The sequence below is a fragment of the Macaca thibetana genome, chromosome 16 (genome assembly GCF_024542745.1).
Source record: "Macaca thibetana thibetana isolate TM-01 chromosome 16, ASM2454274v1, whole genome shotgun sequence".
Taxonomy (NCBI): Eukaryota; Metazoa; Chordata; class Mammalia; order Primates; family Cercopithecidae; genus Macaca; species Macaca thibetana.
The window spans coordinates 31156786-31184438 of NC_065593.1; the positions used below are offsets into that span (position 1 = coordinate 31156786).

Here is a 27653-nt window from a genome sequence, read left to right on the forward strand (position 1 = left end):
GATTAATGGCTAATAATAGCTACACAGCTAAAGCCATGTTAATCTGCTCTAACGAAAATACCATTGGTTGAAACCGAAAGGTGGAGGTTGCAGTGAGCCAAGATTGTGCCACTGCACTCCAATCTGGGCAACAAGAGCAAAACTCTGTCTCAAAAAAAAAAAAAAAAAAAAAAAAAAAAAATTAGCCAGACATGGTGGCACACACCTGTAGTCCCAGCTACTCAGGAGGCTGAGGTGGATCACTTGAGCTTGGGAAGCAGAGGTTGCAGTGAGCCGAGATGGTGCCACTGTACTCCAGCCTGGACAACAGAGCAAGACTGTCTCAGAGAAACAAGAAAACCAAACCAAACCAAAACAACAACAACAAACCTCCTAGCAGCAGGGAACTGCAATGGGAAACTGATGGGAGAGAATAGACTGGAGAGGAATTTGAGAGTTTCAAGGGCAACAGTAATTATATTAATATAAGGACTTGAGAATTGGATGGCTGTTTCTTCTGGCCCTTGCTGCATTGGAGAAAGACATGAAAGGCTGAGAGTGATTAATCGCCTGTAAGTTGAAGTGTGAAAACCAGAGGCCGTCCTTGGCAGCATATAAAGAGACTCATCACCTGCAATGGGAGAGCAGAAAAGGCTGAGGAACAGGACCAGGCCTTCATTATAAGAGCAGCAAAGTTCCAAAGAAGGCTGTGTTCTCTATCACGTTGCGGTCCAGTATACCCCAAAGGAGCTGCAGGACCCCGATCACAGATTCCAGCAGGAGCCAGGAAAGTACATCTGGCACTGTATCTTGAGGGTGGTGGATCAAGGAGCACTGGATAAATTTGAATAACAGAATTTATCAATGTGGGACCAATAGCCCATGATACAAAATTTAACAACTATTGAAGATCCCAGGAGATGGTGCTATTCAGCTGCTCGGTTGCCTCTCAAAGTTTGGGAAAAGCAACGGTCCATTGTAAGTGAGGTAGAAACGCTAGAACTATCATGGACCATGGTGGAGGAAGGGATCAAAAGACTGAGTGCGGTGGGCACATTAGAGTGGATATTCTGCATAATGCCAGGCTACCATGGCATGGGAGGGTCTAGAGGGCACTCTATTTACAAAGCAATAAGGAAAGCACTGACTGAGGGGCACTGGCATTGTTGGGAAACTCACTGTGGCTGTTACATATGGGTCAGTGTTCATGGTAGCAAATGCTGCCACAGAACGGGCAGGATCCTGTCAGGGACTAGCATTTAACCCTCAGATGCAAGCTGGGCACACTTAGCACAATGAGTGACACCAGGGAGGATCGGATTCAAGGAGAGCTATGGAGAAAATTAATAAGAATATGAATTTTTGGCTGGGCATGGTGGCTCACGCCTGTAATCCCACCACTCTGGGAGACCAAAGTGGGCAGATCATGAGGTCAGGAGATCGAGACCATCCAGGCCAACATGGTGAAACCCTGTCTCTACTAAAAATACAGAAATTAGCTGGGTGTGATGGCGCATGCCTGTAATCCCAGCTACTCAAGAGGCTACGGTAGGAGAATCACTTGAACCCGGGAGGCAGAGGCTGCAGTGAGTCGAGATTGCGTCACTGCGCTCCATCCTGGCAACAGAGTGAGAATCAGCATTTAACAAAAATGCCATTTCAAATCAGTGGGGAAAGGATGTGCTATTCAATAAAAGAATAAATCCAGTGATGGAATCAGGTGATGGTGGAGCAATTGGAATGCCATCAGGATGTAAACTGGAGCCATGGTTCATATCACACTCCCAAATCACTCCAATGAATCAAACAGAAAAGTGAAACAATAAAAGTGCCAGACGGAAACAAAAAAGAACATTATGTTCCCAGGGTAAGATCGATGGAGCAGCCAAAAAGCCAATTGTTTAATCTGCACAACCAGAAGAAATCAAAGATGGGTGATGAGGAGTTTGAGGGTAGTCACCCCAATAACCCAGAACCCAGAACCTGACTGAAGCAGAGAGTAGGTTTCCAGGAAGAAGTGCCACAGCAAATGTATGTGATCGTGATTCCCCCAATCCTTCTCCAAAGAAACCAATGGCCATCTCCTCAGGAAAGGGTAATTCCCAGCCTTTTTGAGGGCTATTGGATATAAGGCCTGAGTTCACACTGATGCCTGGAGACCCAAAGCTTCACTGTGGTCTCCCTGTTAAAGTGGGAGTATATTGGGGCTAGGTAATAAATGGAGCCTTTGACCCAGGTCTAGTTCGCAGGGAGTCCAAAGACCCACCTGATTTTCCATCTCCAGATGTATAATGCAATGTAATGTGACATGGACATACTTGGGCGTTGGAAGAACCACTTCTGCTCCCCATCATTGCTGTCAGGGACTAGGATTTTGCCCTCCTTAAAAGCCATTAGTCTGTTATTGTTTCATGTTTGCTGGTTGAATACAAGACTCTTGCGTCAGAGAGAAAGGACTTTATCAGACCACAGCAAGCAGTATCAGTGTCATGTCTATATCTGTTCACTTTGTCCCCAGTTCCCACAGAGGCGATGCAGAAGATCCAGATTGATGCCTATACATAAAGTGGGTTGTGTTACAGGGGAAAAATCACTGAGTTTAGGGAATCCACCATTTTTTTTTCCTTCAACTTTTGTTTTAAGTTCCAGGGTACATGTGCAGGATGTGCAGGTTTGTTACAAAGGGAAACGCGTGCCATGGTGGTTTGCTGCCCAGATCAACCTATCACCTGGGTATGAAACCCACCATCCATTAGTTGTTTTTCCTGATACTCTCCCTCCCCAAAACCTCTCCAACAGGCCCCAGTGTGTGTTGTTCCCCACCATGTTTCCTGTGTTCTCATTCTTCAACTCCCACTTAGAAATGAGAGCATGCTATGTTTGGTTTTCTGTTCCCGTGTTAGTTTTCTGAGGACAACGGTTTCCAGCTCCATCCATGTCCCTGCAAAGGACATGATTGCATTCCTTTTTATGGGAGTCCACTGTTTCTTTTTCTTTCCCCTCCCTCCCTCACTTCCTTCTCTCTCTCTCTTTCTTTCTTTTCTTTCTTTCTTTTGAGACAGAGTCTCACTCTGTCACCCAGGCTGGAGTGCAGTGGCTCAATCTCAGCTCGCTGCAACCTCTGCCTCCCTGGTTCAAGCGATTCTCCTGCCTCAGCCTCCTGAATAGCTGGGATTACAGATGCCCACCACCACACCCAGCTAATTTTTGTATTTTCGGTAGAGACGGGGTTTCACCATGTTGGTCAGGCTGGTCTCAAATTGCTAACCTCATGATCCGCCTGCCTCGGCCTCCCAAAGTGCTGAGATTACAGGCATGAGCCACCGTGCCTGGCCGGAAATCTACTATTTTTATAAGCAGTATGCAAGTCTATTCTTTGTCCTGGAAGGAGATGTTAGCTCATCTCTCAAGGTTCATTGCTGTGTGTACAACCCTGAGAAATCTCCTAAGTAGAGAGAAGCAAGGTCTTGTCTTCCCAGCATATTAGTCAGAATGTGCAGGGATACTCAGAATGCAGGGTAGATGGCTTCTCCCAATAATTTCTTCTTTAGACTGTAAAATTAGGGCCATCATAGTGGAGAAGGCCAAGTAGTAACCTCTGAAACTACTCCCTCCTCCTCCATCCAAGAGAGTAAATAAAAGACAGTACTACACTCCAGGGAACACAGCAGAGATTAAAGCCACCTTTGAAGACTTCACGAATGCAGGAGTAATGTTTTCCCCACTTAATTCTGACCTTAACCAGAATGCAATGGTCCGTTGTAAGTGAAGTAGAAATGGTAGAAATGCAGGAACTTCAGTTCCTGAAGGATATGGCAAACTCATCCTAGGAATAGCCCCAGTTGTGCTTGCTGGGTTACAAATGGTATTTTTGTTAGAGCAGATTAACATGGCTGTAGGTGTGTGCTATTGTTAGCCATTAATCTGGCCAATGCATTTTCTTTTTTTTTTTTTTTTTGAGATGGAGTCTTGCTCTTTTGCCCAGACTGGAGTGAAAGGATGTGATCTTGGCTCACTGCAACCTCTACCCCCCAGGTTCAAGTGATTCTCCTGCCTCAGCCTCCTGAGTAGGTGGGATTATAGGTGCCTGCTACCATGCCTGGTCAATTTCTGTATTTTTACTAGAGACAGGGTGTTGCAGGAAGTCAGAGACCCCGAACAGAGGGACCTGCTGAAGCCGTGACAGTAGGACATAAATTGTGATGATTTCATGGACATTTATCACTTTCCCAATCAATACTCTTAGAATGTCCTATGCCTGTCTTTAATCTCTTAATCCCATCATATTCATAAGCTGAGGATGTACGTCACTTCAGGACCCTGTGATGATTGTGTTAACTGCACAAATTGTTCATAAAGCATGTGTGTTTGAACAATATGAAATCTGGGCCCCTTGCAAAAAGAACAGGGAACAAGGGAGATAACCATTAGGTCTGACTGCCTGGGAGCCGGAGGGAACAGAGCCATGTTTCTGTTATTACCGATAACGGGTAAGAGAAATATTGCAGAATTCTTTTCCCAGTAAGGAATATTAATAATTAGCAGCCCTGGGAAAAGAATGCATTCCCAGAGTGGGTCTCTAAAATGCCCACCCTAGGATTAGGAAATTCCAGCCTGGCGAATTCTATTCAGACCGGTTCTCTGCTCTTGAACCCTGTTAAGATGTTTATCAATGACAATGCATGCACAGCGGGATATGGAAGTTCATTAGTGATTCTAGTTTTGCCTTGACCTTGTGATCTCGCCCTGACCTTCTGCCTTGTGATCTTTTGTTGCCCTTGAAGCATGTCATCTCTGTGACCCACACCCTATTCGTACACTCCCTCCCCTTTGAAAATTGCTAATAAAAACTTGATGGTTTTACTGTTCAGGGGGCATCACAGAACCTGCCCACATGTGATGTCTCCCCCGGACAGCCAGCTTTTAAATTTCTCTCTTTTGTACTCTTTCCCTTTATTTCTCAGACCAGCTGGCACTTAGGGAAAATAGAAAGGAACTTACGTTGAAATATTGGAGGCTGGTTTCCCCTGATAATGGGGTTTTGTCATGTTGGCCAGGTTGGTCTTGAACTCCTGACCTCAGGTGATCAACCCACCTCAGCCTCCCAAAATGCTAGGATTACAGGCATGAGCCACCACACCTGGCTGCATTCTTATCCATTCCTAACTGGAAGAAGTTTACATTCATGTGGGATGCACAACAGTACAGATTTACAGTCCTGCCCTGGGGTTGTGTTAACTCTCTTGCATTCTGTAGAAATACATTCTGAAAGGACCTTGACCATCTGAACACCCTGGAATATTACACTGGCCCACTATATCAATGACATGATGTTATTTGGACCAGATGAGCAAGAAATACAAACACTTGTTGGAGGCCTGGGTAAGACATGTGTTCGAGAGGGTTCTACAAAGATTCCGGGGCCTGCCACACTAGTGAAGTTTTAGTGGCTTCAAACATAGTGGGGATGTCTCCTTCCAAAGTAAAGGTCAAATTATTCCATCTTGCACTTCACCACTAAGAAGCAAGCATAATGCCTGCCAGGCCTCTTTGGGCTCTGGTGGCAGCATATTCCCCACTTAGGAACACTGCTTTAAACCTTACCAAGTGACAAGGAAATCTACCAGCATTGTGTGAGGCCTAGGACAGGAAAGGGCTACATAGTGGTTTCAGGTTACAGTAGAAGCAGTCCTGCTTCTTGGGCTATGCGACCCATTCTATCATATGGTTTTAGAGGCGAGATCAGCCTGGCCAACATAGCAACACCTCGTCTGTACTGAAAATACAAAAATTAGCCAGGTGTGGTGGCACACACCTGTAATCTTAGCTACTTGGGAGGCTGAGACAGAATGGTTTGAACCCTGGAGGCGGAGGTTGCAGTGAGCTGAGATGGTGCCACTGCACTCTAGCCTGGGTGACAGAGCAAGACTCTGTCTCCAAAAAGAAAAAGAAAATGCATTGACCAGGCACAGTGGCTCACACCTGTAATCCCAGCACTTTGGGAGGCTGAGGCAGGTGGATCACAAGGTCAGGAGGTCGAGACCATCCTTGCTAACACAGTGAAACCCCGTCTCTACTAAATATGCAAAAAAAATGAGCCAGGCTTGGTGGTGGGCGCCTGTAGTCCCAGCTGCTTGGGAAGCTGAGGCAGGAGAATGCCATGAACCCAGGAGGCCGAGCTTGCAGTGAGCCAAGATCATGCCACTGCACTCCAGCCTGGGCAAGAGAGCGAGACTCCATCTCAAAAAAAAAAAAAAAGGAAGCAAACTGGGTATGTGCCGTTAGAGGTGGTGTGTACGTTTTCAGCATTATAAATGAATAGAGATGAATGGCAAAAGTTTCTTTGGTCCATAGATTTGTGGTATCTTAACTAGTTTTGGATCTCTTCCACTAAAGGGATTGCCTGTGGAACCTTGTTAGGAATCTAAGCACTGAAAGCAAACTGCATGGGTTTGAATTTTGTTTTGTCCCTTGCACCCTGCCTGGCTTCAAATCCTAACTCTTAGTAAGTTCTTTTAAGGGGATGATCTTTGAGAAAATGTCTTAGCTCCTGTTTTCCCAAGTCAATGGACACAATAGTTGCTACCTTGTGAAGGATTCATGTAATTGACCAGCGTTTACCAAGTAGCATCAGTGTTCAGTTTTAGTCATTGGTGACTCTGTATTTGGACTGTGAGGGGGTGTTGGGGTGGGGGGTGGTGTGTGTGTGTGTGTAGCACATAATTGCATGCGGAAAGGAAAAATTCTTTTGATAACCGAGAGGCAGGTCTTCTCTGCTTTTGTGTCAAAAGGGAAGAAGGGAGTTGGGAGAGGGAAAGGAATTCTGTTCAATACTAAGCTCCCTTCCTCAAAATCAGAGGTAGATAGAATGTGTAATAATTTAGAGAATTTCTAGACTTCAATAATCTGATTTTTTAAATTTTATTTTTTATGTTTTCAGGTTGAGACTGAGGTAAAGTTAATCTGAGGCGACGCTCTGGATGTACTGAACAGACACCTCATTCCAGCAGTTACCACTGGCAAGTCCAAGGTTTTCTATTATGAAATGTAGGTTCTACACTAACAACTAACAAGTGTACTTCAATAATTTTAAACACTCTCAGGAATAATTGACTTTGTTTCTTTTTTATTTCTGAGCCATTTCATACTATTTTCCTTATTAAATGCAACCAAAAATCCCACTGAAATTAAGTGAGGAGCCTCTAAATATTGAAAAAATTATCACTTGATAGACTAAAATTAAACAAGCAGGTGGTTCCAAGAAATGGCACAAGTGTATTAATCACAAAATAAACTTTCTACATGAAACATTCAGCCAGCACTGTGCAATGTGTGGTCGTTTGAGGGAGGGGAATGAGATAGGTCCCATGAAAGCAAAAGAATATAAATAACTAAAGCGGCCGGGCGCGGTGGCTCAAGCCTGTAATCCCAGCACTTTGGGAGGCCGAGACGGGCGGATCACGAGGTCAGGAGATCGAGACCATCCTGGCTGACACGGTGAAACCCCGTCTCTACTAAAAAATACAAAAAACTAGCCGGGCGAGGTGGCGGGTGCCTGTAGTCCCAGCTACTCGGGAGGCTGAGGCAGGAGAATGGCGTGAACCCGGGAGGCGGAGCTTGCAGTGAGCTGAGATCCGGCAACTGCACTCCAGCCTGGGCGACAGAGCGAGACTCCGTCTCAAAAAATAAATAAATAAATAAATAAATAAATAAATAAATAAATAAAGCAAAAGCTAATGCATTTTTATAACAGCCTGACCATCTTTTGATTCCAACATCAACTATCCTTCTAACATTAAACAATTATTTTTAAATAAAAGTTGGAAACCTACATAGAAGAAAGTCATGATTCTAAAAAGGCCAACTTTTAATCTTACATTTTCCTTTCTAGTATAGAACCTACATTTTGTAATAGAAAACCTTGCTGCTGGAATGAGGTGTCTGTCCAATGCATCCAAAACATCGCCACAGATTAACTTTAGCTGTCTCAACCTGAAAAAATAAAAAATAAATTTTAAAAAATCAGAGTGTTTCAGTCTAGAAATTCTGTGAATTATTACACATTCTATCTACCTCTGGTTTTGTGGAAGAGAGCTTGTATTAAAGAGAATTCCTATCCCTGTCCAAACTCCCTTCTTCTCTTTTGACACAAAAGCAGAGAAAAGCTGCCTCTGGGTTATCAAAAGTATCTTTTCTTTTCTGCCTGCAATTAAGTGCTACAGGCAGACACCACCTCCCACCCCAGCACCGCCTCACAATCCAACTGCAGAATCACCAGTGACTAAAACTGAACCCGGATGCTACTTGGTAAACGCTGGTCAATTACATGAATCCTTCACAAGGTAGCAACTATTGTGTCCATTACTTGGGAAAACAGAAGCTCAGCATTTGCTCAAAGATCATCCCCTTAAAAGAACTTACTAAGCAGAGCTAGGATTTGAACTCAGGCAGGGTGCAAGGGACAGAATAAAATTCAAACCCAGGCAGTTTGCCTTGAGCACTTACATTCCTAACAACGTTCAACAGGTAATCCCTTTAGTGGAAGAGATCTAAAACTAGTCTGCCAAAAATCTATGGACCAAAAAAGCTATTGCCACTCATCTCTATTCATTTATAATCCTGAAAATGTACAGCACCTCTAAACGCATATACCCAGCTTGCTTTGTATTTTTTTTCCTTTTTTTTTTTTTGACACTGAATCTCACTTTGTCCCTCAGGCTGTAGTGCAGTGGTGCGAACTCGGCTCAATGCAAGCTCTGCCTCCTGGGTTCATGCCATTCTCCTGCCTCAGCCTCCTGAGTAGCTGGCACTACAGGCACCCACCACCATGCCTGGCCATTTTTTTTTCTATTTTTAGTAGAGACGGGGTTTCACCATGTTAGCCAGGATGGTCTCGATCTCCTGTCCCCGTGATCCACCAGCTTCGGCCTCCCAAAGTGCTGGGATTACAGGCGTGAGTCACTGCGCCCGGCCGCTTGCTTCCTATTTTCTATGAACTCTTGGCACTACTGTTGGACCTTTCTAGGTTCCTCTCATGCTCCTGGAACCTCCTTTCCACTGTAAAACATTCGCTCACCCTTTCTTCCGTAATTGCATCCTTATCTTAGCTAAGCAAAACTATTTTCTGAATCAACTATCTCCCTGATGGTTTTCCAAATAGAGACTGCTGTAGGAGACGAAAGGTTTCCATGTTCTCCTAGCTCTTCACATACTCAGTGACTCCTCTCCTGTTACTCCAAACCCTTCCTCCTTACAAGCCGATATTCTACATTCTATTTCTCAGTTTCTGTCATCAATAGATCTCTAGGCCCCTCTCCCACATTCAGCCAATCTATCCAATACCTGAGATCACACCAAGGTGTGGTGTGGCCACATTCCAGTCAATAGAGTTCTGTGCCTTCTACTCCAAGACTTGCACTTGTCCGTATCCCTAACTGTGCTGCTCCATACTAGAAGTCTTACATTGTAATGCTCCACTCTTGGCCCATGGCTTCATCTTTTAGTTCCTTTTCTCTTCTTGTTTCTATGTAGGGACTCATCAAGACATCTACACTCTTTCTCTCTTTCTTTCTTTTCTTTCCTTCTTTCCTTCCTTCCTTCCTTCCTTTCCTTCCTTCCTTCTTTCTTCTTTCTGTCCTTCCTTCCTCCTTTCCTCCTGTCTTCCTTCCTTCCTCCCTTCCTTCCTTCCTTCTTTCTTTCTTTTGCATGTTTCTCATCTAAGACATCCAGACTCGAACTTTTCACATCTTCTCCCAAAGTATCAGTTGCTCTCTTTGCTTCCTGCTCCCTTTCGTAGCTAGCCCAAGTCCCACAGTGTAGCTCATGGACTTCTTTCTTCACCTCTTTCAGCTTTCTCACTTCCTCATTCCTCTGGGACACAAAACTTGTCTATTGGTCATCGAAATTCTTTGACCCAAAATCTTTCATGGTAGTGGTAACATCAATCCCAGCTTACAACTTTATTTTTAGGGACAGGATCTCACTTTTTTGCCCACTACTGCAGCTTCCAGGAGAAAAAGATATTCGCCTTTGCCCTGAAATATTCTGTAGCCTAATCCACATGAGCAAAAGACAAAAATCTTCCAAGATATAAAATGTGCACTATATATGCAGTCATCTGAGCACTAGGCTGTGACCTCAAATGCCAATCCCTATGGCCAAATTACTGAGAGACATAAGCCTGAGAACTAAGCCAGACACTCGAAAGAAACAAGCCTCCCTTTTCAGAGACAATTTCTAAAACCATAAAAATAAAAGGCAAAAATTAGGACATATTCAGGTAACAGCAAATTCCTTCCCCCAGATAATTTCTGTTGTGTAAAACCCAAAGATTAAAAACTACGATATTGGATTTAAAAATAAACCTGAGTCTTTCAATAAAAAGAAGAATGGGACAAAGTTAACCCAAACCACTCATCATTTTTCTTGAAAATACAATAGTTCCCTTTTATCTGAGAGGGATCCATTCTGAGACCCCCGAGTGGATACGCTGAAACCATGGATAATACCAAGCCTGATATATACTATGTTTTGTTCTATACATACCAGTCTTGGTGAAGTTTAATTTATAAACGAGGCACAGTAAAAGATTAATACAAGAACAACTGTAACATGCACTAATAGAAGTTATATGAACGTAATCTCTTTTTCTCTCAAAATATCTTATTGTACTGTACCACTGGTAACGAAAACTGCGGATAAGGGGGGACTATTGTACAACAGTCACCATTTCCTGCTATTTCTGAATCATTTTTAGCTTGTCTTCTCCTCCCTTGTTTGCTTCTTTCTGTTCAAGGCTGCTGATTCTTCTCCAGGAGGCTCTTCTGGCTCCAATAACATTCTTATATGTAACAGATAGGAGGTTTCTTTCTTCAGCTGTCAGCTCCACACCCATCCCTGCTACTTTCTTCATTGACTCCACCATTTCTATAAGAGAAAAGCAAAATCTGTACACCTGCAGAATTAGCACCACATGGAAGCTGCCGAAGGGTTTTCTGCCTGTGTCCCCTGGAGGGGGGACATCACTTCTCCCCTGGACAGGAGCCCATTAAGCAACACTTGGAGGAGTCAAGGAGTGCCACACCAGAATGTGGGGACCAGTGACTTCAGGGAGTGCTGGGCAGCAAACCCCAAGGCACTCAGGGCGCCCCAGGGCCTTCCTTGGAAACCGTACTGCTGTCACTGCCCTGGCACCATGGGCTTGTGATGAGAGTGCAGCCTGAGCGATCTACAAACTGCCTTCAGGGTCTCTCTTCCATTGTCCTGGTGAAGAGCACAGCCCTGATCCATGCAGGCCTCCTGACCCACACCCTCGTGTTCTCTCCCAAACACACTTCCTTATCTGCTCAATATGGACAGGCTGAGAAGGCTAAAAATTTCCCAGATGTTTAAGTTCTGCTTCCCTTTTGATTATAAGTTCTGTCTCTAAATCATTCTTCTTTTCTTTCATTTTCCTAGAAACATTCAAGAGAATGAAGCTGCTCCTTCAATACTTTGCTTAGATATTTCTTCTGCCAAATTTCAGGTTCATCACTCGCAAGCTCTGCCTTCCAGAAAACACTAGGAGCACAATGCAGCCAAGTTCTTTGTCACTTTATGGCAAGCGTCACCTTTCCTCCAGTTTCCAATAACGTGTTCTTCATTGCCATCTGAGACTTCATCTGGATGAATTTTCCCTTCCATATTTTTATTTTTTTAAGAGACTGAGTATCCCTATCTTGGCCAGGTTGGTCTAGAAGTCTCATCCTCAAGCAATCCTGCCATTTCAGCCTCCCAAAGTGCTAAGATTCCAGGCATGAGACACCAGGCCTGACCCCCTCCATATGCTACCGACATTCTGTCCGGCTCTCCTCTTCTGAGCCCTCACCAGAGTCACCCTTAACCAAGAGTCACAGGGAGAAGACGGCCACCCACACGCCAAGAGACAGGCCTGGAACAGAGCCTTCCTGCATAGCCTCAGAGGGACCCACCCTGCTGACACCTTGATGGTGGAGTAATGGCCTCCAGGACTGTGAGACAGTAACATTCTGTTGTTGAGGGTGCCCAGTCTGTGGTCCTGTAAAACAGTCCTAGGAAACTACCACAGCCTGTTAGCCCACAGATAGTGGAGAGGCGGAATGAAATAATAATAGAAATATATGTGAAATAATAATAGAAATAAAGCACACAATAAATGTAATGGGCTTGAATCATCTCTGCATCATCCCTTCCCCATCTCCCGGGCCCATGGAAGAGTTGTCTTCAAGAAACCTGGTCTCTGGTGCCAAAAAGTTTGGGGAACGCTGGTGTAAATGTTTCTAAAAATAGTTAAACAACGTAAGGTTTACCTGCTACAAATAATGCAGATTTAAATGCTAATAAAAATGGGTGCAAATGAAACACTCTTTGTGTGGTCCAGGGAATCTTAATCATTCTATCAAAAAGACTTGTAGCTTGGAAATGCAGCTGCCTTCCCACATCCTGTCCACTGTAAAGCCCTGCAACACACACACATGCACACATGCACACACACACACGCCCACACACGCACACACATGCAGATACATAAATACATTCATATGCACAAACCTGCACACACACATGCACATACATACATACACATGCATATACCTACACACACACACACACAGACACACACATACCTTGTGCTTCATGCCCTCACCAGGGTGTCCTGGGACAGAATGCATGTTTTTAGGAGAAATGAAGACAACTCAGGCCCCTCATTCTCCTGGTGTTTGCACAGGCGCCTTCTCTGCAGACCATGCTTCAGTGCCTTTCTTGGTTCTCCCTCTTACTGAAAGAGAGAGGCAGAGACCCCTACCCCTGTCACCCACCACCTCCACCCCTAGGCTGTCCCAGGCCCAGGTTCCAGAAGTCTCCCAGGATCCGGGAACTAAGGGCAACCACTGGGTTCCACAGCCGCTAGTCCATGGGTCAGGCGCCTCTCTGTCAGCTGACAAACCTTGGCTCTCATGCCCCACACCAAGCCAGCCACACCGCCATACCCCCACCAGCAGTATTACTGCCTCCTGATGTTAGCCATGACAACCGTACTTGCTAATAATCTTACCCCCTCACACGCTGGTCCAGGCAAGCCCAAAGGCCAGCACCCTCCACCCACCCTTCCTGGGGGCCACTTTCTGCTTGCCCAGATGTCTTCACCTGGCTTTACCAAGCTAGAACAGATAACAGGGATGAGCCCCCGGCCTCTACCGGGAAGATTTGCCAATATGCTCTCCATTTAGAAGGAGGAACAGTGATGGGGCCTACAAATGACCCCAGGATGGTCACCCAAGCAACAAGAAGGGCAAGGAGCCCAGTTTCCTGCCCTTACCCTGGGAGGGTGTGGCCAGGGCACCACAAGGCCCTGGAGAGGGGTGGGTAGGAGAGCAGATCCAACCTCTTCTTGAGGAAGCAGCCACCACCCCAGGAAGCAGCAGATGGGGGCGCACAGGCAGAGCCCCCCGTGCTGTAGAGCAGGCCCAGCAGATCTGTACTCAGCCTCAGCCCCAGGGAGCTGCAAGACAGGCTGAGACCCTGATAGGTTTGGCTCTGTGTCCCCACCCAAAACTCATCCCTCCTGTGTCAAGGGAGGAACCTGGGGGAGGGGATTGGATCTGGAGACAGTTTCCCCCGTGCTGCTCCCCTGAGAGTGAGGGAGTCCTCAGGAGAGCTGATGGTTTCAAAGTGTGGCACTTCCTCGTTCTCCACTCACTCCCTCCTGCCGCCTTGTGAAGAAGGTGCCTGCTTCCCCTTCGCCTTCTGCCATAATTGTAACTCCCTGAACTGTGAGTCGATTAAACCTCTTTCCTTTATAAACTACTCAGTCTCAAGTATTTATTATTATTATTTTTTTTAACAGAGTTTCAATCTTGTCACTGAGGCTGGAGTGCAATGACACCATCTAGGCTCACTGCAACCTCTGCCACCGAGGTTCAAGGGATTCTCCTGCCTCAGCCTCCCAAAGTAGGTGGGATGACAGGCGCCCGCCACCACGCCCAGCTAACTTTTTTTGTATTTTTAGTTGAGACGGGGTTTCACCATGTTGGCTAGGCTGGTCTTGAACTCCTGACCTCAGGTGATCCACCCGCCTCGGCCTCCCAAAGTACTGAGATTACAGGTGTGAGCCACCACGCCCGGCCTCAAGCATTTCTTTACAGCTGTGTGAAAACAAACTAAAACCCCTTCCCTGAGGTGCCTTCTGCTTAGGCAACCAGCTGCCCCATGTTCCTCCTCTGCCCCTGGTCTTTCTGTTCCCCTGATGAGGGCCAAGTGATAAACAGGGCCAGTCGCAGCCCCATCCTACTGCAGCCCGTGTGGCTGCTGGAGAGGCCGCGCCCCTTTCCTCACCCCAAGGGGCCCTGATACGCTCTTTGGATCCTGGAGGAAACTGACCCCCTATTCTCTCACTGGTGCAACTTCTTCCAAGACCTCAAAGCTGGACAACGTGAGCCGGTCTTTTTAAATGTCTCCACTTGCTAGGGCTGTCACTGGGACAGCACTAGAGGGTGGTGCCAATGGATGAATGGATGGATGGATGGATGGACAGTAGTCCAGGGATGATGTCCCTGTCTGAACTGAACTGGGCCCTTCCTCAAATGAGCAGCCTTCCTGAGTGAGTTTATACAATTGTCCCTTGGTATCCATGGAGGATTAGTTCTAGGGTCCCGGGGATGCCAAAATCCATGGATGCTCAAGTCCCTGATATAACATGGCCTAGTATTTACATAAAAGCTATTCACATCCTCCAGTAGACATTAGACCATTACTAGATCATCTATGATATGTAATACAATGCAGATGCTACATAAATGGTTGTGATACTGTATTCTTTAGGGAATGATAACAAGAACAAAGTCTGCACATGTTCACTAGAGACATAACCATGCAATTTATTTTCTGAATATTTTCCATCTGCTGTTGCTGAATTCACAGATGCAGAGCTCCCGGATATGAGGGTCAAGTGTGCTTTGAGAGTAGGGTGGGTGAGGTTGCTAATGAGTACAGGGGAGCAGCTGTCGATCAGAGGTCCCTGCATTGAGGCATCTGGACGCCCTATCTTGGGACTTGAGACTCCGTTTGAGTGGCACAGGCAGACTGAGTCCAGGTCAAAGTTCACCCCTTGAAGCTTCATTTTATCCCAAGCTCTTTCTGGACCCTGGAATTTGGCATCACCTAGGCCCTGGAAGGAAGGACAGATGAACCAGATTTTAGATAACATGTCTAGAATAGAGTGAGGCCCTACTGTGTGCCTGGCACTTTCCCCACAGAATCCTCTAGCTAGAACATTCAAGGGTCATGGTGAGAAATACCCAGTTAAAATATCAGAAATTTAAAAAAAAGATACCATTAGAGACACGAAAATACCATTAAGTAATAGTAGTAGCATTTGTATTCTGAGATCAACAGTAGTGGTCACTTCCCTCCATCCTTATGTGTATCCCACACCACCCTGGGCGAGGAGGGCTGAGGTTAGGGAACACCCGTGGATGCTCTGATACTGGTCCTGGGCCTCGGGGGTGACAGTGATGAGGAACTGGGTGCACACATGAATGGGGCAGCCAGGCCTGGCCAGAGAAGGCACACACATGTGCACAGATGTGTTTACCCATGTACAGGTGTGCACGCATGCACGCAAACACATCGCAGGCAGGCATGTGGCCGCCTCAGGCAGCGGAGGACCCTGACTCTGGGCCCTGCTGACCCGGGCAAGGCCCCACTGTGATGCGTGCCATGACCTCAGAATGTCACTGGTGCTTAGCACCAATCCGCTGTCCGGCCTGCCTCTGTGTTCTACGGCAGTTACCCACGCACAGTGGTATCAGCTACACACGCACAGTGGTATCTGGGACCAGTTTTGTGGACTCGAAGGTTTTCTACCTGAGAGGCATAACGCAGGCCAACTGATTCATCGGAATCAGGTGAGTGCGACCTGCTGTCTTCCCTCCAGGCTGACTTGGGGACAGTGGCTATGCTGTGGGTGGTGTTGGCCTCTGGGCAGCTACTGAGGAGGGTCATCCCTGAGCACTCACCGGTCGCCCGTTCTACACTGCCAGTGTAGACGATTGGCTCTTTCGTCCTCATGGTGGCTTCATAGAGTGAGTGCTGTTCCCTAGTGTACCCATTCGACAGGTGAGACGTCTGGGGTCAGAGAGGCGGTTACCGGCCTGGGAATCCAGACAGGACCCTGGGTTTTGATCTCAGCCCTGCCGTACGCTGTGCTGGAATTCAGGCCTGAACCCTGTGACCTCCCTGCCCTAGATCCCAAGTCTTCCCAGGTTTCCCATCCTGGTGGGGCAGAGCCTGGCCCTGGCAGAGCCACTGGGATAGATCCACTGTGGGTGGGGGAATAGGAGGGTCCTCAGAACACCTCTGTGCCCTAAGCTGGGTCCTGATGGTGGCTGTGGGCCTCACTGAACACACATGGTCCCTTGTCCTGGGGAACCTTCTGTCCTTGGGTAGCTGTGGAAAATGAAGGAGCCCTGGAGGGCTGGCTGGGGGGAGACTATCTTCTCTTCTGTTCAAAGGGGTCCGGGCACTGGGGTTCTCTCCACATATTTCTTGCTCTGTCTGGTCCTTTCGAGGCCTCGCCCTCCTTTTGCCCCAAGTGTTCCCAGGAGGGATGGTCCATCCAGATGTTCTCTGGGACTAAGGACCCACTGTCCTTCCTCAGCGACCTGGGAAAATGAAGCCCCCTCCTGTAGGGACAGCTCAGAATGGTGGAGTCCAGTCCCTCCCCGAGTGAGGTTTCCACTAGCACAATAGATCATTTTCATCCCCCAAACCGAACACCCTCCTGCTCAACTGGCATTATTCCTAAAGTGGCTTCACTGTTCAGACTCAACGGCCACGGGAGCCAAAGTGATGAGCGGAGAAGAACAGAGCAGTCAGGAGAGATCTTGTTCCCTGTAGGAAACTGGACATCTCTGTGGTCCCTGAGCATCCCAGGAGGCCGATTGTACAGAGACCTCTGGTCGCTGACCCCAGTCTCCCTCCATATCCCTGGAATAGCCCATCATGGGCCCTTCACCCTTGGCAGGTGGACACTATTCAACCTGCTGGGGCAGGTGTGTCCCCATTTCATGGCATTTGGGGATGATGGGACTCTCTGTCGAGGTCGCACTGTCCTCAAGTCCTTGGGATGATGCCCACCCCTGCTTGGGGCTTGAGACTCCAGAGACTCATGCATGTGTGGGACACTAGGTCTGGCGCCTTTTTACCTGGGGGCGGTGGTGGAATGGGGGTTACGCAGCCAACCAGCATCTGGGAGCCTGGCGGGAACGGTTCAGGTGTTCTCCGAAGTTCTCAAGTACAATGTAACTTTTAGATGATTTTGTCTCACAGGATGGTAATCATAGAGGATGCAGATAGTTTGTGGGCACAGGAGCGAGAGAATATCATCATGAACTATGAGAAGGTACAGGTCGGTCTGCTCCTTGGAGGGAGGCCTCTTCCAGTGCGCCCTGATCAAAGGGTCCTGGGCTCCCTAGGAGCACAGAGTGGGCACGGGTGGCCACTACCCCCAGGCCCTTGCACCCTTTGCCTTGGACCCCTCACCAAACCTCCCTCTGGGTTACAGGGACACCGAGCCAGGTTGCCAGAGGACATGGGGCCTGAGCCTGTTGGAATCTACAACAACATTGATCGCTTTGGGATTGTGCAGTGAGTCCTCTGTGCTCCCCTCACCCCTGAAGCACCTTTCTCAGCTCAGGGATGGGTTTGCTTTCAGAAAGGCCTTTCTGAGGCAGGACTGCCTCGCCGGGTCAGGCCAACCTCCTTTCCAGGGTCAGAACTCCTCCCTGACTCCCCTGCAGGTCCAGCCCGAGGTTGCTGTTAGGCCAGAGGTGCGGGGCCCATCTAGGGAGCGGGTGGGAATGGAGACTGGCCTACGTCAGGCCCCTGGACTCTCAGCAGTTCTGTCCCCAAGTTAGCACAAGAGAAGCGGGGTGGCCTGAGGGTCTGGCCATGTCTACTTGGAAACAACGCCAGTGAAATCCAAGGGTTGTGGCTACAGGGTGAGGGGACGCCTGGCCCAGCCTCAGGGCTGTTGTCCAGCAGGTCTCTGAGGGCCCACCTGCCCCTGTCCTCCCTCATTTCCCTAGAGCTACAGCCCTCACTGTCCCCATGGGGAAGGGGGAAAGGTATGGGAACGATGGGAGCGGTGGCCCTAGGAGAATGGGGGAGAAGATGGGCAGGGCCCCGTTCTGGGTATTTCATGGTGAGGTCAGGGAGGCAGCAGGGCTTGTGGCTAGAGACCCTGGGTCTGGTGCTGGGAAAGGACCTGGGGCCATGTAAGAGGAGCCCAGCCAGGAGTCCATCCCTTAGGGTTCATAGGATGGAGGGACAGAGGATCCCGGGGGAGGTAGGGTGGCAGGGAGCTGATGAGCCGTGCCACTTCTGAAACGCAGGGTGTGTGGGTCAGGTGCAGGGAGAGGCAGGTAGAAACTGGGAGTTAGAACCTGCAAGGGCCTTGGGGCTGTTAAGTGGGATGGGGCCCTGGTACACCAGGAGTACACCGGGCAGGTCTCAGGGCAGGCTCCCTTGACCCTGGTGGTGTGATGTGGTCACTCCCTGAGGGACTCCTGTGAGGGCCCAGTCGCCCACCCTGGGCAGCCCCCATCCCACCTCAGGCCTGACCTTTCTCAGCTCCAGCAGAAAGCACCACCTCCAGTCCAGGACGGGCAGCCCCATTGTGCAGCCTGACCACCCCCCACACCAGGGGCCCCAGTAACCCCGGCCAGGCTGGCCCCGCACTCCCTCTTCTCCCAGGTCCTGCCCCTCCTGGGAGTCAGCCCCACAGGAAGGCCCTTGTCCTCCCTTCCCTGTGTCTTTTCCTGGACTGAGCGCTGAGCTGGATAGGGACAGAGCCTGTCCTTTTTGGGGGTTGGGTCCCAGTCTCGGGGAGCTCCAGGCCCTGTGCAGGTCCTCAGTTCTGCCTGGGTTGTCTTACAGTGAGACAGAGCTGCCTCCTGCCACTGCTCGGGAGGTGAAGGTAAGAGCCTGATGCATGGGGAGGGGCTGAACCAGGGATGTGGGGACTGGGCGGGTGGTCGGTGAGGCAGAGGAGGCAGCTGGCCTGGATGGTGGCGGTTGAGGGCAACACGATGTCCCTGGGAGGGGCAGCACTCCGTGCTGGACCTGACCCCAGGTTGCTGTAACTTTGGCAGCTTGATAAGATTCCAAAGTGAGAACCACAGTTGTGGGCTGGGGGTGGCTGCCCGCCTGTGTAGGACCCCACCTAGAGGCTGGGACCTGACCTAAGACTGGTGTGTCTGTGGCCTGAGGATGGCACGTCCCGGGGTCCCAAAGCCAGCCCACTGGCGCTCATTTGCTCAAAGGCTCTCAACCCTTAGGGTCTGCCATTCCCTGGCTCTCTCCAGCTGGGTCCACCAGGGATCCAGAGCCCAAGACGCAGCATCCACGGGCGGCTCTGGGAAGCCTGGCAGCTCCCCTAATTCCAACATTCCTCATTTGACAGCAAATGCGGCGGGAGATAACACGAAAGAGCAAGTGGATGGAAATGCTGGGACACTGGGAGACATATAAGAACAGTGAAAAGGTAATGTGTGGAGGGAGAGGCCCCGGGAACCACTCTGCAGAGACAGGGGACGGGCACCCATGGCTGTGGCCTGGCACCGTCAGCCTCTCAGAGGGTGGGTGGCACACTGTCCTCACCCAGAGGACTGCAGGCCTGGTCGGTGATTTGCCTGCCTGTTTGTGCAAGCGTCACCTTGCCGGGAGGGAATCTGAATCTAGGGCTGGGACCACCCGGAGCTCAAGGCTAGGGATGCCCTGGTGACCCAAAGGAAGGAGAATGTTCAGATCAGAGTCCCGACTCTGAGTGTCTATCCACTCTTTCAGTCCTGGGAAGGGAGACTGTCTCCCAGCTTAATGTCACCTCTAACGAGGAATCATGGGGCCAAAACCAACCATTTCCAGAATCCTCGGGCTCTGGTCCTCACTGGGGTCGCCCCGTGGCCTGTGACACCAGGTTGTTTTCTGCCCACAGCTGATAGATCGAGTATATAAGGGCATTCCCATGAACATCCGGGGCCAAGTGTGGTCAGTCCTGCTGAACATACAGGAAGTCAAGTCGAAAAACCCCAGAACATACAAGGTACGCTCAGCCGGAGCACGACAAACAGGACAGGCCGTGTCAGGGGCTCAGGTCTCCAGCTGGAGGGAGCATCAAGCCCAGGCTGGGGGGTGGGTGGGATGGTCAGATGCACATCCTGGGCACGGAAGGTGACATAGTCGCCACAGACAAACTCGGCTCTGGTGACCCTCCCCGGCTTCAGTAACAAGCCAAAAAGCAGTTTTGTGCACAAAGAAACCTTCCTGCTTTCCTTCCTTCCCGGAGTGCTGACTGTGGGCTGACTGCCATTTGGGGCCGGGAGTCTTCCATCTGTTCTGAGGCTGCTTCCTCTTCTTGGCCCTGCCCTACAGGTCATGAAGGAGAAGGGCAAGAGGTCATCTGAACACATCCACCAGATCGATGTGGACTTGAGCAGGACATTAAGGACTCACATCTTCTTCAGGGATCGATACGGAACCAAGTAAGCCTATGGGAGCCACAGGGTCTCAGCAGAGATGGAGTGAACGAAAGGGATGGGGGCTTCCCCGGAGAAGAGGCCAGGGTCACCTAGGGGGGATGACAGAGCTGCCAAGACCTCCCCTGACCCAGGGAGCAGCCGAGACCATGAACTGAGCACCTGGTTCCAAGCCCTGGGCCAGACTGGAACATGTGGGGCCAGAACCCAGGAGGATCCTGAGGAGACAGAAGTCAGCAAACAAAATCATGCACAATGGTGAAAGGTGCTCTCCCGGACCCACGGGGACCCATGGTAGGACACACGGGAGGGTGGCAGGATGGAGGGCCCATGAGCCTCTCCAGGCAACACTGACATCAGCAAATGCTGGGGCAATTAGGGGTCCTGGAAACTGTCATCCTGGTCTGCTGGGAACATGACATGGCACAGCCACTTTGGCAGCCAGTTTGGCAGTGACTCACAAAGCTCAATGCACTTCAACCACGTGTCCCCAAAGTATCACAAATATTGAACCCACTGATTTGAAAACTGATGTGCACATGAAACCTGCATGCCACGTCCACTGCTTGCTTCATCGTCACTCACACAAGGAGCCTTCGGGGACAGTCTTCAACATGGGAACTGGGAGAGCAAGGCTGGTCCTCCCTTTAAACGGAAGCCACAGTGAGAAAAGGGAATGAGCCAGTGATGCCCGCACAAACGTGGGTGGATCCTAGATGCATTTTGCTGAGGGAAAGAAGCCAGTCCCAATAAGCTACCACATAGGATTCCCATTCCTGGGCCATTCTGGAAAAGGCCAAACCATAGGGATTGAGAAGCAGTCTGGGTGGCCGGGGGCTGAGGGATCAGGGAGAGGCCGGGTGCATAGGGGCCACCCGGGAGACTTGGAAGATGAAGGAGTCGCTTCAGGAGGGGCTGGAGCAGTCGCCAGGAGACTCTGCCCATTGGTTTAGAACCGTGGAGGAACTGTACACCCAAAGGCTGAACTGGCGTGTCTGCAAACTGAAAATAAATAAAGAAAATCATTCAGAGTGAAAAGGATCAGGCAAGTCACTGTACAACTGGGCTATCTGCATTTCACAGATGTGGATTTTACTGAAACATTTCCTCAAAGTCAAAGGCCCTGAAGAGCTCACTGCTTATCTGGTGAATCATCTGAACCTAAAGTGGGATTTGTTGTTAGGCTTTGTAGACAAAGTGAAACTTACGGCATCTGCACAAAACAAACAAAAGCCTCATTTCTCTGTTTCCTAGGCAGCGGGAACTATTCTACATCCTGCTGGCATATTCGGAGTATAACCCGGTGAGTATTCCCAGCAGTGACGTTCCCGGGCAGTATTTCCCTGTTCACAGGAGTGGGTGTCTGGTGGGGGTGTCGCTGTTTCTTTTAAAATTAGTATTTGTGTCCCACCAGGATATAGGAGGTAGAACTCCAGCTCACTGCTGGCATAAACCTCCAAGCAAGGGGGTGGTCTCAAGGGGTCAAGCTGAGACACAAAGGAGTCGGGGCCTGGACTCCTGGTGTCACCTGGGTCTGACCACCACTTCTCAGAGCAAGAAATGACGCCATCCTCCTGGGGCTGCCCCAAAGCCCAGGAGCTTGGCAGGGTCGCATGCGGGATGGTGCCATCAGGAGACAGTTTGGACAAGGTGCTGAAGTGCCTGATGGACTTGGCTCTTGTCATGAGATGAATTTGCATCCTGAGGAAGCCTCTTCTTCAGAGGAAGCCTCCCCAGTCACCTCTGCCCTCTCCAATGACATGAGTCCTCCCAGGTGACCTCAGTCCTCCCAGGTGATGTCCTTCCACGGTGACTCTGGCTGTTGCAGGAGGTGGGCTACTGCAGGGACCTGAGCCACATCGCGGCCTTGTTCCTCCTTTATCTGCCTGAGGAGGATGCATTCTGGGCACTGGTGCAGCTGCTGGCCAGTGAGAGGCACTCCCTGCAGGGTAGGTGAACAGGTGCCCAAGGGACCTCATGCAGTCAGACCCAGGGACGGCCACCCTGGCCAGATGATCTCAGCTTTCAGCCAAGGCACCTTCCTTGGCCAGCTCCTTGGGAGTCTTTAGGATGTCTCTGCTGAGGGTCCCACAGGAGTCCGCGGCTGACCCCAAAGCCCAAGTCAGACACTTTTCATCCCCATCAGCGGAGGGCATCTCATCCTCCCCGTGGCCACCCTCTGTGTCCTGCTGCCACGCCCTCTGGATCTGATTGTGCAGCTGACTCTCCAATCCCTGAGAGTCCTGCTGCCCTTGGTGCCCATGAATGGGCCGACCAAGCCCAGGTGGCAGCATCTCCCCAACCCGTGTCCCCTGGTCTGACCTCACTTCCAGGAGACGACCAAGAGCCTAGCACCCACCCTGCTCTGGTTGCCATGTGGTGGCCTCAAGTCATGTTTGCCCTTTTTGCACCCTGGTCCAGGAGGCGTCCAGGGGAACCTCCAGCCAGGCTCCAGGGGATGTTCCTGCCCCACGTCCCCAGGGCAAAGGCTGCATGGTGGGTCACCAGATGGGAGGGTGAAAGGCCTTGAGGTTTGGGGGCCTCTCCAGCTGCCCAGCTCTTCCTGCTGATGGCTCCACATCTTGGGGGAAGGCTCTGATTTCTTGATGGGCTGGGGGCTTCTCAGGATTCCACAGCCCAAATGGCGGGACAGTCCAGGGCCTCCAAGACCATCAGGAGCATGTGGTCCCCACGTCACAACACAAGACCAGGTGGCATCTGGTGAGTTTATGGCGTCTGGCGAGCAAGCTTGGGCTCTTCCCCAGAGACTCTGCCTCCCGTGGCGCTGGAGGAACGGGGACTGGAGCCCCTGGTGGGGCTGGTGACTGGATGAGTCCAGCCAGGGCCTGACCTGGGACGTCGGGTTCTCCATGGGCTGGGAGTTGGATTCCTTTCCTGCCCTGGAGGAGACAGATGCACAGGGATGGGGGCCCAGCTCCCGCAGAGCAGGGCAAAGGGCAGTGTGTCCACCGGGAGTGTGGGAAGGGGCCGGTGTTGGGGGGAGCCCTGGACACCGCCCAGTGTTCTGCACTAGGGGAAGGGTCTTCAGAGGCCCTGGAAGAGGGAGGTTTTTAGGGCAGCCCAGGGGGCCCTGAGCACCTCTGTTCCTCCCATCAGGACAAGGAAGGTCTTTGCGTGCAGGATTCCTCCTTAGGCTGGCTTCTCCAGATGTTGAATGACGGGGTAAGAAGGCACAGGGAGACCCTGGCTCAGGGACCCTCCTTGCCCTGCAGTGCCCTGCTTCCCCAGCCTGGGGGTCTGGCTCAGCCACAGCCCACAGGAGGCTCCGCCCACAGGGGGGGCCTCACAGGACACCCAAACCAAACCCTCTGCCCAAGAGGGGTCATCCCAGGGCAATGACTGGAGCTCAGGACCAGCCTTGTAGGCAGACTGGGCCAAGACCTGACTTGGGAGGGATCAGGGAAGCCTCAAGCCCTGGGCAAGCCCCTCTCTCCAGGAGCCACACCCCCACTCCAATGAGTGCCCCCCATGAGGAGCTGCAAGACCTTGTCTGACCCAGCGCCCTGGAGGGCTCAGGAAACCCTCATGGGGAAGGTCACTGACTCTGGGGACTGAAGCCCCAGTGGGCTCAGTTCGAGCCACCAGCCCCAGCCTGGAAGGGCTACAGTCTCCCACACCTGCTATCCCCACAGATCTCTCTTGGGCTCACCCTGCGCCTGTGGGACGTGTATTTGCTGGAAGGAGAACAGGTGTTGATGCCGATGAGAAGCATTGCCTTTAAAGTTCAGAGGAGTAAGTCTACATGTGCCCAGTGGGGCCTGGGGAGCCCTGGGGTCAGACGCTGACTTACCCGAGGGCACCTTCCTCACACTGTCCTCATGATCCTCTGTTCTGGCCCAGAGGGAGGTCTGGCAAGGCACAGTGACACCGAGCCCGTCCCCCACATGACCCAGATGAATGTTGTGAGCACTTCCCTACCCACTTCCCCCAGCCACAGTCTCCTGTGCACATCCAAACCCCTGGGGTGGCCACAAAAGATTCCCGCGTCGCCTAGTGGGAGACTGAAGTGGCCACGGGGTATCAGCTGTGCCCCCTCCCAGGGAACTCTCCTGACCTGATGTCCACCCTGTCCCTAGAGCGCCTCATGAAGACATCCAGGTCTGGCCTGTGGGCACGGTTTCGGAACCAGTTCTTCCATACCTGGGAGTTGGATGATGACTCTGTGCTCAAGCATCTTAGGGCCTCTACGAAGAAACTAACAAGGAAGCAAGGGGACCTGCCACCCCCAGGTGAGCTCCAGTGCCATGTCCCCCCCATGTCACCCTCTGGGGCAGTCAATAATAGGGGAGTGCCCGAGACCCGCAACCCTACTACCTGGGCCTTCCTCTTCACCTTTTCTTCCTCCTCTTCCTCCTGGACTCTAAGAAAGTACAGGAGGCCACCGGTCCTCACGGCAGGCGCTCAGTGCGTGTGTACTGGATGTGATGTGCCCCCAGGAGGGCGATGTGGGCAAGACCTTCCAACAAGCCGCCTCCCACATTCCACAGTGTCTCTGTCTCCCCATCACAAGGCCATCAAGGGCACTAAAGAAGCCAGAACCATTTGTGGGAAACCCCGCCCCTCCCTGCAAGCACCCACAGCCTCAGAGAGCAGCAGAGGCCCCTCACTCCTGCACGCTCCTCCAAGGTTTCCAGGACAACAAGCCTTGAGCCAGGGAGACAAGGGAATCGGGTGTCCCTGACCCCAGAGCATTCAGGGAGAGGGCACAGGCTGCACCCCAGGCGAGAGCCAGAGCCAAGAATTCAGCCAGATGTGGGAACGGTCAGTCCTGGCATGGACTGGGCAGCCCAGGAAGGCAGAGGGTGACCCACATCCAGGTCCAATCACCCACTGTGGAGATGGGTCCCCATGTGAGGTGACAAGGGGCTGGGTGACATCCAAGTCCCCTCCCACCTGAGTTCTCACTGGGGGCTGTATCCCTGGCCCAACAGCCCTGGGACGAGGGTGTGTGGTAGGAAGCCCCCAGCCAGTCCGAACCCTGGGGGCAGTCCTAGGAGCTACCTGTCATGCCCTGATAGCTTCCCCATGCCAGGCAGCACACACCCCTCCCTCTGGGATCAGCAGACTACAGGCATGTCCTCAGTGTCAGACCATGGGGCCACACAGAGATCCTGATGACTCCAGAGACCCAGGCAGGTGGGGCCTGGCCGGGAAAGGCCTACATGGGCTCAGTGGAGACGCTGACCACGTCTGTTTTTCTTTCAGCCAAACCCGAGCAAGGGTCCTCGGCACCGAGGCCTGTGCTGACTTCAAGTGGCAGAATGACCCACTGCAAGGGGGACAGGCAGACCCCTCCAGGCCCACCAGCCCGGTTCCAGCGGCCCATTTGGTTAGTTTCCCCACCATGGGCACCTCGTTCTTCCACATCTTGTCCTGGTGTGGCTGTCCGGGAAGACACCTACCCTGTGGGCACTCAGGATGTGCCCAGCCCGGTACCGGCTCAGGGAAGACCTCAGGGTTCCTGGAGATTCCTGGAGTGGAACTCGATGCCCCGGCTCCCGACGGACCTGGATGTAGGGGGCCCTTGGTTCCCCCATTATGATTTCGAACAGAGCTGCTGGGTCCGTGTCCCTTCTGAATGTGTCCTGGACAGCCCCGGGACTGTGGGACAGGGCCAGCTCGAGAAGCCCGCGGGGACCCTGACACCAGGCCTTGCCCAGGCCCATCAGGACTGAGGGAGGCCAGGAGATATCCCACTACAACAGGGCACCCCGTCTACGGACAAGAGACTTGCACCCAATTTCTACAATGGCACCGTATCCCAGGAACACCAGCTGGCCACCTGCTGGCAGGCGGAACACCCTGCGGAGGGGGTGAGATTGGGTTTCACCACACTGAGCCACAATGTGGACATGGACTTCCAGCCAGCCCTGCACTGCACCCAGCACTGATTCCAACCAGGACGGCTCCTTTACAGCTAGGGACGAGCAGCAGCGCGCTCCCACCTCAGGGCTTTGCCTCTGTCACCTCTACTTGGAAAATTCTCATTTCCCTCCAGGGTTCTAGAAGCATCTGGGGCAGGGCTCATGGCTGGATAACTTCCCAAGACTTAACAACCCAAGCAAACTTCACGTCCTCGTTTTATTTTTTGTTAAACTTATGAAAATTGATTAAGAAAGTGTGCAGCTCGAAAGACCTTCACAGATGGAACACACCAGCCCCCAGATCACAAAGCCAACCATGCCCAGCCCCTCCCAGCACCCCCAGCCGTGTGACCAGCTTTCTGAATTCCCACAACACCGTGTGCCTGCCTTTGTGTTTTCAACTCATAGATGATTAACCCCCTTCATGTTTTAAAATAAATGTTTTCTGTTGAAATTATTTTAGATATAAAAGATTGAAAAGGCGCTACAGTGGCCTCCTACAGCTTCCATCCAACTGCCCCTAATAATGACGTTTTGCAGTTCCATGGCACATAACAAATTTAGACTGGGTGTGGTGGCTCACACCTGTAATCCCAGCAATTTGAGAGGTCGAGGCAGGACGTTCAGGTTCACTTGAGTCTAGAAGTCTGGGACCAGCCTGGGAAACACAGGTGGACCCTGTCTCTAGAGAAAAGACAAAGAAATTAGCCTGGCATGGTGGCGGGTGCCTATGGTCCCACTTAGGAGGCTGAGGCAGGATTGCTGGAGCCCATGAGTTCCAGAAAGCAGTGAGCCATGACTGCACCACTGCACTCCAGCCTGGGTGACCGAGTGAGACTTCCCCTCTTAAAAAAATTAGCAATTTAATGTGGGTACAGGGTACAATCCTATTAACTAAATAATAATGTGAACTATTATCTAAGGTTATTAAGGCTGGAATTATCCTATTTTTGCCTAACTTCTCATACCTGTCCCTAGATCCCACTTTGGACTCACCCTCTGCCTTCAGCTCATGTCACCTCAGCTTCCTCCAGATGGTTCAGCAAACACACACCTGGGCTGAATGGTAGAGCTGATTGCTCGTACACAAGGGGAGACCTGTGGGCAGGGGTTTTCAAACTTATACAGCAAATGAGTTTTCCATGGTGTTCTGGAGAGCACCCTTTGAGAAACACTTTGACAGTGAATCCAGGCCCCAGTATCCATCAGCTGATCTAGTGAATTTTGTGGAAGCTCAGTG

The 27653-nt window shown here is 50.9% G+C and overlaps 5 protein-coding genes across 6 annotated transcripts in view; 3 read left to right on the forward strand and 2 right to left on the reverse strand.

Annotated features, from left to right (window-relative positions):
• Positions 1-27653, reverse strand: part of LOC126939306 (TBC1 domain family member 3G-like) — a 574604-nt gene that overhangs the window by 322078 nt on the left and 224873 nt on the right. The window lies entirely within an intron of this gene.
• LOC126939308 (C-C motif chemokine 3-like 1) overlaps positions 1-27653 on the reverse strand; it is a 332180-nt gene that overhangs the window by 242908 nt on the left and 61619 nt on the right. The window lies entirely within an intron of this gene.
• LOC126939305 (TBC1 domain family member 3G-like) overlaps positions 1-27653 on the forward strand; it is a 259422-nt gene that overhangs the window by 65426 nt on the left and 166343 nt on the right. Inside the window, exon 2 of the mRNA XM_050764536.1 lies at positions 15850-15899. The gene's annotated coding sequence lies outside the window, so the exon portion shown is untranslated. The remainder of the gene's footprint in view (positions 1-15849; positions 15900-27653) is intronic.
• LOC126939304 (TBC1 domain family member 3G-like) overlaps positions 15748-27653 on the forward strand; it is a 292702-nt gene continuing 280796 nt past the window's right edge. The window contains exon 1 of the mRNA XM_050764533.1: positions 15748-15849. The gene's annotated coding sequence lies outside the window, so the exon portion shown is untranslated. The remainder of the gene's footprint in view (positions 15850-27653) is intronic.
• Positions 16752-26842, forward strand: LOC126939303 (TBC1 domain family member 3B-like). 2 transcript variants are annotated; one of them, XM_050764530.1, is made up of 14 exons: positions 16752-17045; positions 17323-17395; positions 17558-17640; positions 18931-18970; positions 19457-19537; positions 19988-20095; positions 20425-20534; positions 21783-21831; positions 22357-22477; positions 23155-23249; positions 23646-23711; positions 24182-24281; positions 24626-24778; positions 25755-26842. In XM_050764530.1, the coding sequence occupies exons 1-14, from the start codon at positions 16996-16998 to the stop codon at positions 26222-26224; spliced, it is 1599 nt and encodes a 532-aa protein (XP_050620487.1). In that variant the 5' UTR covers positions 16752-16995; the 3' UTR covers positions 26225-26842. The 2 variants fall into 2 exon arrangements, with proteins under 2 accessions (XP_050620487.1, XP_050620488.1); XM_050764531.1 differs by lacking the exon at positions 23646-23711.